The sequence below is a fragment of the Limulus polyphemus genome, unplaced genomic scaffold (genome assembly GCF_000517525.1).
Source record: "Limulus polyphemus unplaced genomic scaffold, Limulus_polyphemus-2.1.2 Scaffold4775, whole genome shotgun sequence".
Taxonomy (NCBI): Eukaryota; Metazoa; Arthropoda; class Merostomata; order Xiphosura; family Limulidae; genus Limulus; species Limulus polyphemus.
This window is the reverse complement of record NW_013670385.1, coordinates 11,185-27,476: the sequence shown is the minus strand read 5'-3', so window position 1 is coordinate 27,476 and position 16,292 is coordinate 11,185. Positions and strand designations below refer to the sequence as shown.

The following is a 16,292-nucleotide window of genomic DNA, read 5'->3' as shown; positions in this document are numbered from 1 at the left end:
TCAACGATTCTATCTAAGCCTTTTTTCAATGTAACACGGTTTAAACTGCCTGACGAAAGACATTTGTCCGAAACGTTGCAAATAAATATAAAGTTGTTGTCATAGGCGTGTGTTTTAATAATTTAGAACACTTTTTTTTCATTATTTTTCCACGTCTTGCGGTCTTTTCTACTGTGTGGTTTTCCTTAAGTTTTATGTAGATCAGTGGTTTGGGTACCACATAAGATGGCTTAGTTTTTTAGTTACTTTGTTATTTAAACAAAAACTTGGTTAGGTGATTCACAGTTGTCTTGTTGAACCAACGAAGACGTACTGGCGTAGACTGGAAAATAATCAGAATGCCTGGTAACTGTAAGAATTTACTGATACTTTTCTTCATCTCCTTTTGTCCTGAGTTTTCAAAGCAGTTATGTTGAGATTAACAGCTCTAAAGACTAAATGTTGGATAGGGTTGTTCTCTTGAATTAGGCTAAATGTTAATTTATTGAGTTTTTTTCAAGTATAGCATTGAGCAATAATCTTCGAATGCAAGAAAATCAAGAAGTTAGGTAAAAACAAACGTGAAAAACAAAACACATCATAACTGATTGCAATCTAGAGCTTCGAGCAATATGTTGTCTCATCATCCTAATTAGGCTTATGATGGAGAGGAGCTTCGTGGCTGTAGGTGTAGAGAATGGTTTAGTGTAGAGTTTAGATGCAGCTCGCCTTTGTGTTCTTTGATTCCGAAAGAGAGTTTGAGACTATTCACTTGTTTAGCTGAATTTGGTATTGAAGTTTCTTTCACATTTCAGTGAAATGAGTTATGAATTGGAAACATAAAAACTCACATAAAACCCATAACATGACCAGCGGAGAACTGCATTTTGTGAAGGATTGTATCCCCATGTTTATAAAATTGAAATAGAATTCATTTTTCTTAATTTTATATTCTCATCTTCGAGTTTGGGTAGTTAATTAAATTGCGAAAAGAAATATATAGACTCGATCGAGTACAGTAGGGACATCACAGTATGGTGAAAATCTACAATAGTTATATATTTTTGATAAGCAATCCATAAGGTGAAATTTCGAGAAAAACAATCATTTACTCTTAAGCAATTTTCTTGTTGAAAAAAGTTCATACTTTGACATATGTTCACTGAAAGATGATACAATGAGATGCAGGATGTTTGAAGCAAACTTGACACAAATTTAAACTTTATATTCATTAGGGCTGCAGCAAACTTACGAGAGAGGATATAGAGAGAGTCTTTGCTTTGTATGACCGGGTATGTACAGTCTTTATTTCCTGTTTATATATTCTCTTTGTAAACTAGACAGGTAGAACAGTGGAATGTACGAGGAAAAATGCTTTCTTGTAACATTCCAATTATTAGAAGTTTTCATTTTCTTACATCCAGTCAGTTTCTTATACATATTTGGCTTCATTAATTTATAAGTTGCATTTTATTTTTGATTTAAGCAGAACGCTTGCTTTTAATCAGAATTATTAATATTTTCGTAGAAAATCAATGATCTGGGAAAGAATCATAAAATTTGACTTGAGTGCAAAAACTTAAGAATGATAGAGTAAGCTACTTAGAACTGAACTATTAGATTAAAAATGAAAGATGACGGAAAATGTTTTTATTTTTAAATTTAGGTTTGGGGAGATTTGGCTTAATATACACCATCCTACAAAAATCATGGGACATGGGTAGTTATGAATAAAACATGTCTTTATTCCAAGAAATTAATAGCGTGTTGGCCCATCTTTGGCGTTAATGACTGTTTCAGTGCGTCGTGGAAGACTGTTTACTAATTTCTGGTAGAAAGCTGGTGGTATTGTGCTCCACTCCTCCTTTAATAAACTCCGCATCAGTAGACTCCGCTAATGAAGCGGGCCTTCTTGGTCTTGCCCTAATTTTGTGTTCCAGTTCACCCCAAATATGTTCTGTTGGGTTGAGGTCGGGCTCTGTGCAGGACACTGCAATGTTCCAATGTTATTCTCTTCAAACCACGTGTTCAGAATCATTTCTTTGTTACATGGAGCATTATATTTTTGGAAGGTGCAAGGGCCGGTACCATAAAATTGCCACAATGTAAGACAAGCAGAATTATTCACAACATCAATGTAGGACTCAGCATTCGTGAATCCATGCACTGCGACCAGTGGACTTAGTCTATAGCACGAGAAGCACCCCCAGACAATGATACTGCCACCTCTAGACTTCACCGTTGGGACAACACACTCAGATAATAAGCGTTTTCTAGGCATCTACCATACCCTAACACGTCTATCAGACTGGAAGAGCGTGTAGCATGACTCGTCTCTCCACAGGACCGATTTCCATTGATCCCCAGTCCAGATTCAGTGTGCCTTGCCTCGTGCCAATCGACGGTGTGAATTTGATTTTGTTATTAATAGCGTGTGGGCTGCAGCTCTTCCGTGAAAATTCGTGCCATGCAGCTCTCGACGTGTCGTGTAAACACTTAGAGGATTGCCTGTGGATGCTCGCATCTCCAAATACAGATTCTCTAGGGTCTGACGGTGAGATGAGGTACCCAACCTTCTCAAGGTGCGTCGGCTCCTTTCAGTCAGTATTTCACGCTTACCTGGTCGTTTCATGGGCACATTGTTACCTGCGAACTTCCATTTCTTCAGCACGTTGCCAATTGTCGACCTAGGAAGGGTCGACATTGTTTGCAATAGCACGTAGAGACATATTCCCCAAATGACATCCAACTATCCTTCCTCTCTGAAACTCTGTTAGCTCTTTCCGTGTATTCATCGTTCGGCGTTCAAGTTCGAAATGGCTTCCGAGCGCACCGCTGATCACCTTTATAGGCCAAACTATTTGCATATTTATCGTCACACTCATTTTCCTGCAGAGGTGTGTCCCATGACTTTTGGTAGGATAGTGTATGTGCTTAGATAAAGAGTCATCTCTGTGTAAAGTAGCGATATTGGAAACTTGAAGAAAAGGACTAAACACATTTATTGCCTGTAATAATTAGAGATATTGGAAGTTTTTTCTGTCATAAAAATTTTTGTTACCTTTCTATTAGTTTTGATATATCACTATGACGTAGCCTTAAAATAATAAAATATCGATTTATTTTACTTTATAGAATTGTTATGTTTAAATATAATTGTTTTGTTTTCAACTACAAGAAAATTATCTTCAAGAAGGCCTTTCTAATTTTAGATTCTGTTCAGTTCGGTTTAATTCTCTTATATTTCATATAGGATAAAAATGGCAAAATAGAGAATGAAGAACTGAAAGGTTTTTTAAAAGATCTACTGGAACTTGTGAAAAAGGTGAATCAATTATTTTCTAAAATCTCTAACCTCTTGTTATTGAGAACGTTTGTACATTAGACGTTTTTCTCTGTATGATTATGTTTTTAGGACAGTTTTTGTCAAATATTTTATTTATCCTATGATTAACAATACACATAATTTTCAAAACCATGATTTTGCTAAATTTAATTGTGAAAGGTAATGTCATGTCTAGTTTACCTTTCTTGTTATCATACTGAAAGTTATAATAATGGTTGGAGACGGCTTGAATGGGTAATGAAGAAAAACTTTAAATACGTTTAACACAACAGCAAATGTACAACGTTTTGACAAGGTTTTGTCATCATCAGGTACAAGTCCAACCATTATTAGTCTCAAAGTGGGTTCCTCGTCATCGAATACTGAGAGTTAATTGAATTATCACACGTAATGTTATGACATGATTAATTAATTCGTTTTATAACAACCTTCAGCGAAGGGCATGAAGATAAATATTAAATCACAATGCTTGAAAAACGCTCCATTGCATGTGGACGTTCGGATTGTAAGACCATGTTTAACATGGTCTTTAATGACACAAACTTTCATTGCAGCTGCGTGGAGATACTTGATAGGCATGTGGTCGAATGGAATTGCAGTGGTTCTAGGTTCTTTAGTTATCTTTCTCATGAAAACAGCTGTTGTTATTGTTCAGTTGTTGCTGAAAGTTTACGAGTTTGAAATTCTAATTTAGTCTTTATCACAGTGATTTTTTGGGGGACAGAGGGGGTTCCTTTTGCAACCATAGCATTTACTTTGCAGATGAAGGCGTTGATCTGGATTGATGTGTGGTGTGGTTTCAGAGCTTGTTCCTAGACTAAATGCAACGCTCTAAAAGTTTCCCCCTTGAAACGTTTCCTTTAGTTCTACACCTTTAACAGTTTCGCTATCTTAATATCGCTTATTAGAAAAGGCTGTGACGGAATTCTCCAGCCATAATCCAACCAGAGAAACATTATAATGTATAATGGTCGGGAATTTGCCATGAGCCAAATATATAGGTGCTCAAATCTTCATCGAAGCGTCAGGTTCTTATCTTCGGTCTCGCGCCGCTAGATTAGCATACTTAGCTTAAAATGTGCGACTGAATTATTATTATTATTAGTAGTATTAGTGTGCGTACGAGTTCAAATTTTAAAGTGGAAAGCAACTGCCTTTAAAATCTATATCTTTGACACATAATGTAATATAATTGTTTGAAAATCTGTTTACCACCACATGTCTTTAAAATACAATTAATTAAAATGCCAAAATATCAGTGGTGTGAAATAAATCTGAATTATTTAATGACAACTTGAATTGATAAGAAATAAGGTTTTGTTTAATGCTTTCCAAAAATGACAATGTATTTATTACTATATTACAAGACATGTTATTAAAGTGTATATTTACATGCAAGTTTCAAAACCTTTTAAACTAAATTGCATCTTCACCTTTGTCGATTTTCCAAGAGTTATGCAAGCAAAAAAAAAAAGCGACACTACTTCCCCTCTGTTTTCCACATTTGAAAGATCCGCCAACAAATACCATAAAATCACCTGACCAGATTTTACACGTTTAACACCAACAAGGTAAAAACATTCATCCATTATATAACGATATATTCACCTGCAACTTATATACATTATCTATAAATAAAGTTACATACTCACATATATTTAAAACGGATGATATAATAATTCTCCATTTCACGCATTTTGAAAATAAGATGAAAAAATGTTTTTGAATTTCTTACTTGCATACATCTATATTTTACAACAATGTTTTTATGCAATATATTTTGGTAAGGTATAAATGTATACGTAACCTAGAAGTATCATTGCCCAATTGATGAACAACGGAAAATAATTCCATGGTTTATTTAGACCCTTTACCTGGTAGCAAGAACATTCAATTACAGAACTGAATCATTCGTATGTGTATTAAGCAAAAAATATAATTTGTTACCTGTACATTAACGCAATATTTAACTATTTTTTTGTTCACAATCGTCAAATTCAAACCGATAGTTATAAAATGTTAAATGGATAATTTGATACTTTTGTTGAAACAACAAAACTATTTACCTAATAAATCTATAACTTACTAGTCATATATATATCACAATTATCTGTTACATCAAAGGTGTACAGGCGATTACTCAACTTTTTAAGCCCTGACGAGATAACTGTGTAAAAATACATGTTTATAATGTGTCGTATTTTTAATGTATGTGTGGATGGGCCGGGATTCTTTGCAGTAGGCCTCTGTGACTTATTGGCGATAAATTTGAACAATAAACGGACTTCACACAATCTACTTGTTTTTAAATAATATATTCAAAATATGTCAAACGTATGTACAAAAATTCATTACATTATTGGTTATAACAGTGGTATCCAGAACTTTAAATAATTGTCTCTTTTTCGTCTAAGCCCATACAGGCGGGTTCAAGTAATTTAGAACACCCCTTAACAAGCAAATTATTCTCCTCTTCTCTGTTATCACAATATAATTAGTGATGTGTTCACTTACTTTACCCCATGGGTTACCACAGTTATATACATAGCTCTAAGTTATTCTCTTTTATGTCAAAATTCCACATAGGCTGGTTCAGCTACTTCAGAACCAACTGACAAGACGAATTTTTCTTCTCTACTCTGTTTATTACAATACATTCTGTGATTATAACACTTTAAATGTCGCCACTATCTACTTACTCTTTATGGCTAATCTTACAAACACAGTCTAGATCTAGATCTCTCACTAACTTTGTCTTACTTTCACTAACTTAACTTCCTTTCTGTATCTTCATGTATTTATAACACGCGACAAAAAAATCTATAAATATCTAGCCCTCTAGTGACAACAATATCAAGACTCTTAACAGGAACATGTTAACCCAAACTATCACATATTTTCAGTGGATGTGCTCTACTGAACCTTTACTTCACTTACAAAGTTTCAAGGCAATCCATTAGGAAATACACGAGATATAAAATCTCCAATTTTGCTTGAAATATTTCCTCCCTTTTTTTCCTTCGCACCGAAAACACGGAAACTTTATTTGATAAAAAACTTACTTAACTTCTAGAGATTTTTTTTTTCAAATTTGATACACTGATAGATCTTTAAAACTTACAATTAAGTTTCAAATTAGGTCTAAATATAAACCACACGTGCAAACTTATTCAACGAAAAACGCTCAAATCTGACCAAACCTTTTTTTCCCACGCCTACGCAAAAGTCACGTGAGCTATCGGTCTAAAATTTTTACTGCAGCTTCACCTAACAGTAAAAGTGGACCGTTATTAGTTATTTGTCATTCGGATTAAAAGACGGCTGATTTAGAGCAGCAAAACTATAGGGTGAAAGGACATGCTGATACATAAGTATTGGTTAGGCCAAACAAACTAGATTAGCAGTTCCAGCTCAAGTTTTCAAAAGAATCATACGGGTGGCCGGTTATTATTCATTATTCATTGCCAACTCTAAAGTATAAATTTGTTAAATTTTATGAAATTTTTTTGATTAATGAGCGTTAGCGTCACGTGATATTAGCTTCAGCAAATAGCGTAAATAATGATGTTTGATACGGCTGTACCGAGTGCATGCGAATGATGACAAGAAACTGTTAATGTAGATTCCATGGAGGTACTATAAAGGAAGTTATTAACACTGTTTAAAAGAGGGAAAACTATCACGATATATTTTAAAGAATCTGGTTGGTTTTGGGAAGTATAGGTCTGTTCCGAACATGTGTTTTTTTCTTCTCATAGCAAAGCCACATTAGGCTATCTGCTGTGTCCACTGAAGGGAATCAAACCCTTGATTTTAACATTGTAAATATGAATACTTACCGCTGTCTCACCGGAGGATCTGTTCTGAATAATAGGGTAAGATCCTAAAACTAACGTTGGTTACTGTCGAGTGTCACTTTCTTACTTGCTATGGTTTGTTGGTGTGTATTGACAAAAAGTCATGATATGTAATCAAAAACATCTTAGGTGGAAAATAAAGGTGTGACCAAAAAAAAAAAGAAAAAAGGATCAAGCATGCGACTTAAAAGAACGAAATAAAAATTGGTACCTAAACTGATAGTTACACTTATAGCATTGATAAGAACGTTACAGCAAGTATTCATTCATTTGTTAGCTAGGCCACGTATTTTGTTTTATCTATCATCATTCCTCAACTTGAACAAAAAACGCGAACTAATGAATTAAATAAGTATAGCTATCAGTTTAGCTGCACCTCTTTTTTTCTCGCCTAAAGTGTTTTTTGATTAGATTAAACATAACGAGAAAGACTTAGGAGTTTCGAGCAAGATGACATCAACGATATTACAAAAGCCTAGTACTACAATTAAACTATATACAAAACATGCGACTCATACAAAGTTACGTACCAAAACTTGTCATATCTATTGCTTTTAAAATAATCAACTTTTAACACTTGTTATGAAAACCAAATAATCATTAAATATTATGTCACTAAATAACTCTTAAACTAAACAGTCTTGTATATCCAACATTATGGATGTACACGCCAGTAAAACTGTAACAAAACAATGTATAAAATTAGAAATATTAAAAAAGGAGGTGGAGGTTGGATGATATAAATATTTGATAACGTTAGAAGGTGATTAATGACATCAAATTTCTGTTATAGCACCAAGATCCTAACCCCTTATTAATACTGTAGGTTGCTTTCTGTTGCATCTGTTTTATGTCTGATGGACGGAATATTCACAATGCTTTTAGATGCTATGGCCACAGACATTTCCACTTTTTGTTAAATTTCTGCTGGTGCAATCATGTATTTGTTGGCGCATACATTCGTAAAATATGTGTGTTTGTGTGTGTCACATAAAATTATTCAGAATGTGAAATTTTCACAATATATTTTTAATAGTTCTATTTCACCATTTTGTTTTGCTTACATATATTATCATGATTCATGATTTCAGCCTATTAATGAAATTAGAACATTATTTGCTTGTCTGTAGTTAAGCACAAAGCCACACAATGGGTTATCTATGCTTTGCTTACTACGAGTATCGAAACTCGGTTTCTAGCAGTGTAAGTCCGCAGACATACTGCTATGCCGCTGGGGAGAGGGGGGGGGGTATTAGACCATTGATTATAAGTACTTAAGGCTGCGGAATATGTTTTTTTTGTCTCCTACCAATAACTGCCAATTATATGTTTGCCTAAGATAACAAAATTACACTCCTCAATTAATGTGCGATACACATGGTTTTCCTTTAACACAATCTGAAAACTATGTTTAATAAAACTCATTTGCAACACAACTAAAATACATGACAATTATTACCTGTCAATGTGTTGCAAAAAGGATAGTTTGTTATAAGTCGCAGTTATTCGCTTTAACTGTAATTTTGAAGGTGATAAAAAATTCACAAGTCTCTACTGTGTATCTTATGTACATCACGTTCCTTCAGGACTTTTATATATTTTTCATGTGCTTTTTTGGTGGCTTAGAATGATATTCATTCAATTATTTTTTCCTGTTTATCAAATAATAGAACAAAATTTTTGTTTTCTATTTTGTTATTGGTAGTTTTAACTAGATATATTGCCTTGTTCATTATTAGTTACATTTCCTCTACTTCCAGTGTGTTTAAATTGTGTTGTAATCGCAATCACTAGTCTGTTCAAACGTTCTTCGATTTGATCATTTTGTAAGAGTAACGGAAAATTAACCTAACATTTTTCTCTCTGTTTCTTTTTTGTCAACAATATGTGACAATGCTATCACATTATTTATGAACAATGAAAACTAACAAATGGATTTCTTGTATTTTACACCAAAAAAAAAAAAAAATTCAAGAAAAGAGGTTTATTAAGAAATGCTTGAACAGCATAATTTTCAGTTTTTCTTCTCATATTGACACTGTGCCGTCGTTTGAAAGCAATTAAGTAAAATATTCATAATTCTTCTCGTAGATCCTTATGATCTATTAAAACAACTGTAAGGAAAACAAAGTGTTGATATACTCGTTTAAAAATAGCTTCAATTGTCATTCGAATGAGCGAACTAGTTGGTTTATGTATTACAGGTTCGAAAAAAATGAATTCTGAAAATTGTTAATTTATTAAATTCAATCCACCTTCACCAGAAGGTAAACACCAGGTGTTTCTATGGATCTAATCTCTAATCAAATTGTATAAATGCATTTTGAAAATTACTTATCTTAGTCTTAGGAGTTTTTAATACATGAAATCTTTGCCACATACTACTACTGATAATTTGATTGATAATTAAAATTCTACCTTTCAATGATACAAAATAAGTTGAGAATGTTTTCAATTTGTAATAAGCTCATAACGTTCTCTTCTAGCTCATTCCAGTTCATTTGGATCCATACTGAAGAATTTCCTTAATACATTCGAAATTTTTTTATTCCGTGATTCGACCACGTATAGCCTAATTTATTTTCTATGCGCGTTTTCCATAATATATATATAGAATATATTATATATATATATACATAATAGAATATATATTTCAAACTAATCCATTGTGTGTTTTAAATAACATTAAATTGTTTCCTGTTTTATGCTGATATACATTTTTACATTAGAAGATTAAAATTAATCTTTAATTACTAAAATTACTGCTCTTAAAGCTTTTTTTTCTTAAATGATAAAGAAAAGATTCTATAACTAAATTGAATAATTAAACAAAACTTGCTGGGTCTCCTTGTCTCATTCCTCTCATAAAAGAAATAGTTGAAGTTGAAACCGTCCCATACAAAATGTAGTATTTCTATGCATTGCGTCAACTGCTCTAGTATTCACCCCAAAATTTATTTTCAGCACTTTCCTCGAATAGTTATGGTTTATAAGTCGAATATTTTTTTAAATATCTAAATTTATAACAGGCAAACATTCGTTATTTTGGTTTGCAAAATGTATTATATCACACACACACACACACACATGTATATTATAATGCACAAATCTGTAACAGAGTAAATCTGGCTGTCGTGAATCAATTGACTGAAAAGGTTTCATTCTGATTGTTATGGCTTTAGAAAAATACATTATAATCACTACATACATAGAAGTGCTACTGATCGCTAATTTTTTAAACCTGTCAAGTTTCCCTTTTAAGATATTAACTTTACTGCTTTTACCATATTTTTACAACATTACTATTATAACATTACTAGTTCATAAATTCCAGGAGATTCATCTTTGCTAATGATTGACAAGCAGGAATTATTTCTGTAAGCGTTATAACACTTTTTGGTAAAGTCGGTAAGCCTTCAAAGAAACAATTGTTAGTTCGATTTAATTCGTAGTATAATATCTTTAAAAAAGTAATTAAAGAATTTATTTCCTTTGAATTTTGAGTTGTTCTACTAGTTTTATTCTTCAAAACTGTTAATCCAGCTTTTTGTGTACTAGAGGTTTGTCTTAATATAATGAAAAAATGTAGGGGTGTCCATTTCTTTAATTCTTTGGATTCGTTTATGGATTTCAATGTTTAGCTCGATTTATATCAAGTTCTTTAAGCGCCTTCTCGTACATGTAATGAGTATTAACATTAATAACAGAGTTAACTTTATTTCTAATTGCTCAATCTTCCGTTTCTTTTTGTTAATTCAGTCTCCCTTGGAAATAATTGAGCGTGTGGATTAATCGCTCCTTTTTAAATTATCCCATCACATTCTAACATTCGTAACTTTTTATTGTTTGTTGTATTTGAAAACCTTTTTAAAATATGGTCAATTTCACTTACATGTATTATTTTCCAGTAATTTACTAATAAAACGTCAATATGAGCAACTTTTCTTATTTTATAGCGTACAACTACTACTGCATGATTAGACATAGACGTATTAACATGAGAAAATCCAAACATTCTTGTTAACATAATGTAATTACCATATAATTTATCAAATCTGACTTGTGATACCTACTGTTGGGCAAGTTCTAGTAGGAAAACATCAAAATAAACCATAGATATAGATATGTTTTTCCATTAAACCGTAATAAAACTGAAAGAGATATATTTTCGAACTTCCTACTTTTATATTTGTGTTTAATACAATAGCTCAGTTATATAATTTTTTCATTAAATGGTTCCTTATGTCAACAATACAGTATTACAATAGTAAAATACTTATTTTACATAATTAATTCATTCTTCCAAATATAGAAACACGCATTTCTAATAATGAATTTTAAGGCTATAAAACTAAAGAAAACTTAATTGTTAAAAGGACATAAAATCAAGTAAACATGTTCATAAAATCAATCTCGACTTGCTCTATTGTATGAGTCTAATATTACAGCTTTATAATGTCGCCTATATTCATATACATATTTCAAAAGACATGAATAATATAATTTATGTTAATAAACATATCAACATGTTTACACAATTTTCCAGAGACAGGTATCCTTGCCAAAACATATGAGAAAGAGCAATACTTGCTGAAGCAGTTTCTAATATATTGTTTGTCAGTGGGCTATGATGAAAGCTTTTATATAGACACTTCCATGTCACTGTTCCATAGAATGCGGAAAAACCTCAAAAGCTGACATTAATGCGAAGTTGGAGAATTTTGTTTGCAACTTTATAGATTTCTTTCCCTTTGATAAGGGTTCAAGTGTGTGTGTATCTATCTCTATCTGTCTTTCTATGTATCTCTATCTATAATATCAGGGATGCCATAGGAGTCCATTCAGGCCATTAATGGAAACAATGGTTGACTGTGATAAATTTCAAATTATCCCATATATGGCTAGCAGTCAAGAGGAAGAAAGCATCAGGATAATTATGCATGTCACGTATACAGAGAAAGGTTTTTCAACTGCTGACATAAAGTGATGAATTGTTATTAGATCTACAAACACTGATGTTCTTGTGCTGGCTCTCTACATTTTACAACTGACTAGCACAAAGGAACAGTAGATTCAAAAAGTAACCACAACAACAAGCACAGATAGATATTAAATGTTATTTGCAAAATCATTTCACGCATTATTTGGGTGTGATACCACATCTGAACTGCATAACATTGAGAAGAAAGCTGTATATAAATTCTGGAAAAAGCCCCAAACATTATGGTGACTCAGAAAGCCTTGGAAGTTATGACAAAGCAAGGGCCATAAGATGAGCAAGTTAATAGAAGATTAATAGCCAATTCCTGTGCTGTAAAAGACAAGGAAAATGTGCATTGAAAGTTAGATCAGCTAGAAAAAACATTTAACATTGCATGATTGCCACCATATGAAGACAGCTTTGAGCAACATAAAGAGAGGCCAGAATGGTGAACGAAATGTTGGATGTATTCACACATCTCCTATCAAACCCTTGGGTCAGTACTTAGATCATGGGTGAAAATGGACATTGTTCCTATCCTCATCACGTATACTGAACCCGTGGCCTCTTAGATGTTGCAGCATATGATCTGTACTTATATCAGAAGAATATAGTTTTCAAGAATATAGAAACACATTGACACACCATAATGATGTCAATAGTGATGATTAACTGGAGGAACACTATCTACATGAAAACAACATAACACATTTTTTTTGCATCAGTGAAACACCTTCACTTAGCTCTAATAAACAAATATGTTTGAAATTCAGACATAGTTACAATTGGGAATCAATGATATTTGGACAGAAGAGTCACACAAGAATGCCATTAAAGTAAATGAACAGGGATTTTAGAACTAATTACTTGGTGATTTTCTAAACTTTTAGCATAAGTCTGTTCTTTAGTACTTGGCCTAAAATGAAATCACTGGAGAATTTTGCAACACATACCTTTAGAAAGGTTTGAATATTTCTTAAAAAATAAGTTGTGTTGTAGCTGTGATACTGGTTTGCCAGAATGCTTACAGAAGCAACTGTTTAAAACAATAAATCATATCCAAGCATAATCGATTTTATGCATTTTTGTCATTCGAGTCTTTTTTGCTTATATCATAAAACTGCTCTACATGAAAGTTCCTCCACAACAGGTATATTTGAAAAGTAGAGAAAATTCCCTTTAAAATACAATATGTTATATGAGTATAAGGCAGGAGACAGGTTACCAAATTTGAAATTTGATCCCATCTACCGCCTATCTATTAATATCGGAACTATTGTGTACAAACTCTGGTTACTTTAAACAGCTTTCGTTAATGTTGGGATTGTGATATCCAAATCCTGGTTATTTTAAACGGTTTTCCTTAATATGAGAGCTGTTACTTTAGCCTATTTTCGTTAACATTGTGGCTGTGATGCTCAACATCTAGTGACATTATGCTGTTTCCTAGAAATTTTGTAGTTTCATATTCATGAACTTTTGACTATACCGTTGCTTGAATATTAAAATTATAATACTCATGACAGAAAAACTAAACTTTTTATTTGTTTTAGGACTATGATGCTCAAGACCTGATGTATTTCCAAGAAACCATTTTGTATGGCTGTGACCTGAACAGGGATGGAAAGATTAATAAGAAAGAATTAACTATGATTCTTCTAGCTCTTACCAAGCACTCACTAGAAGAAGAATCAAAATAAGAAATATACAATGGGAAAATAATGTGTTTTTGGAAAATGTTAGAAAATGGTGTTCCAATTTAGTATAACATTTTCTATCTTTTGGCTCAAACATATATCTGTTATTTTGTCTGAAATAGCTGATTTTTGTTCTTATTCTTGTAGATCCTGGTGGTCATTTTGCTTATCGAAAGAGGGTATGCTTTTATTTTTGTGGTCTAAGAATACTGATTATTAATAGTTCAAAAGCATTGTGTTTGAACCTCAAATGAAAATTTAAGTTTTACATATTTAGTCTTTCAAGAAGGATAAAATTGAATCCGTGAACGAAAGGCAATGGTTTCCAAGTCTGTTATATTCCTAATAAATATAACTAAATTCAAAACATGGTGCTCTATTATCTTGGCCCCTTTCTCAGTATTTAAAAGCTATTAGAAAACATTTACTGTTATGTTTCCGACGGTTTAGAATACATTAGATCAAAATTACTTGGATCATTTTCAAGTATTTGAAATGAATACCTTTTTTTTTAGCTATCTTAAATATTTTAGCAAGTGTATGCTATTATTTTTGAATTATTTCAAATTCATTTCGAAACTATCTTGGTACATTTACAATTTTCTAATTGATAAACACATCTATCCTGGTCCCTTTTCAGCTATTTTTGTCAATCAGGAAGCATATCAGTGCCATTTTCAAGTATCTAAATTCATTAGTTTCTTCTAAACTATTTTAAATCTATCGGGGAACATACTCCTTTTGGAATAGTTTTTGCTTATTTTCTACATATTTTGTGCCAGTTATAGAAAACGTAAAGAAGAACTGCTACAAATTGCGCCAAATGAAATGCTACTTAAATAAAACGTGACTTTCTGTAATAAAAATAATGTTAGTCTTGTATTGCTGTATTGAGTTATTTTTACTATGAATTGCTGTGCTATTAATGACCTTTCTTTAAATAGAATTTTGTTAAAATGTTTTCTTTCCTTTGGAGAAATATAATTGTTTGAAGCTTCAAACATTTTCCCTTCTGTTACTTGTCTGCACGAAGGAAGTATAAAATGTTATCGCGAAAAATTATATTTGATCTATTGAAAAACAAATGTGAATATTTTTTCATTGTTTAGGCTGAAAAAATTTAATGATCTACACTGCTATATCGAAAAGAGTAATGTCATATTAAAAAAAAACAACATAAAACTCCAGTATCTTCGACAGATGTATCAGTCTTCATCAGGAGCAAAGCCAAAATCAAAAGTAATGTTATTATTGGCAATTCATATAAGAGGAACACAAGAGTTATGAAGTAACACTACTAATAATACATAGATTTAGATATGTGATTACTATTGTATGTAACAGAAAACGTTTCAAGTAACAGGAGAAACTAGCTTATTTTACACATATAACAATATCTATAACTTCTTTCATTACCATTATAATTAAGATGTTGTCAATGCAATTTTGAATTTTCTCCAGTGACACAGTGGTAAGTCCGCTGACTTATAACGCTAAAATCCGTGTTTCAGTACTCGTGGTGGGAACAGATAGTCCCTTATGTAGCTTTGTGCTTAACTACAAACAAAGTAATTTTAAGCTAGTTAATAATTGTGTTATTGTAACAAAAACTGAAAAAATTGTCTTGGTAGGAAATGTCTAAGATTTTAAGAGATATTACCTCGGCAAAATATTTAATGAGATTGAAATAGGTAGCGTTGACCCCTACATGTTATAAATCTAAGCTGCAATTTGGAAGTAAGTTTGTAAGATGCGTATCTGCCTTCATTTCGATTATAACACAACATAACTTTTTAGGACAACATGGGACTTATTAGTCCATCTCGGTTGTTCCATCCTCTAAACTGAATTAAAATGATTAAAATAAATAAAATATTAAAAAACTTAAAGCCAGCTCTTTTCATTCATATACTTATCAAGCTTTTTCTAAAACTCACTTAAATTTACTGCTTCTACAACGTCTAACGGCAACCCATTTCAAAGGCTAACCACCCTGTTAGAAAAATTAAACTGTCTTAGCTAAAGATGACTCCTACCTTGCCAAAGTTTATATTTGTGTCCCCTAGGCCTACTCTTCTCACTGTTAAACATAAAAAAGATGATGCATCAATACTATAAATTCTCTTTATAATCTTAGACACCTCAATCAGATCCCTCCTAACTCAGCTTTTTTCAAGAGAAAACAATTTGAGATATTTCAGCCTCTCCTCGTATGACAACCCCTCTATCCCGGCACCATTCTAGTAACCCTTTATAACAATTCAATGTCTTTTCTAAAGTAAGGAGCCCAAGAGTGAACACAATATTCCAAATGTAGCCTAACCAGTGACCTGTAAAATGAAAGTATAACCTCTTTAGACTTGTATTTAATATTTATATAGATACAACCTAAAATCCTATTTGACCTACCACTAGCTACAACATATTGCTTG

At 32.3% G+C, this 16,292-nt stretch overlaps 1 protein-coding gene across 2 annotated transcripts in view; it reads left to right on the top strand.

Moving 5' to 3' along the window:
* The window catches only part of LOC106471672 (calbindin-32-like), a 50,294-nt gene extending 35,552 nt beyond the window's left edge, over nt 1–14,742 (top strand). For both annotated transcript variants that reach the window (XM_022400279.1, XM_022400280.1), the window contains 3 exons: nt 1,215–1,271; nt 3,233–3,304; nt 13,717–14,742. In XM_022400279.1, the coding sequence (XP_022255987.1) occupies nt 1,215–1,271; nt 3,233–3,304; nt 13,717–13,863 (276 nt within the window). In that variant the 3' untranslated portion in view covers nt 13,864–14,742. The remainder of the gene's footprint in view (nt 1–1,214; nt 1,272–3,232; nt 3,305–13,716) is intronic.
* The last annotated feature ends 1,550 nt before the right edge of the window (nt 14,743–16,292 follow it).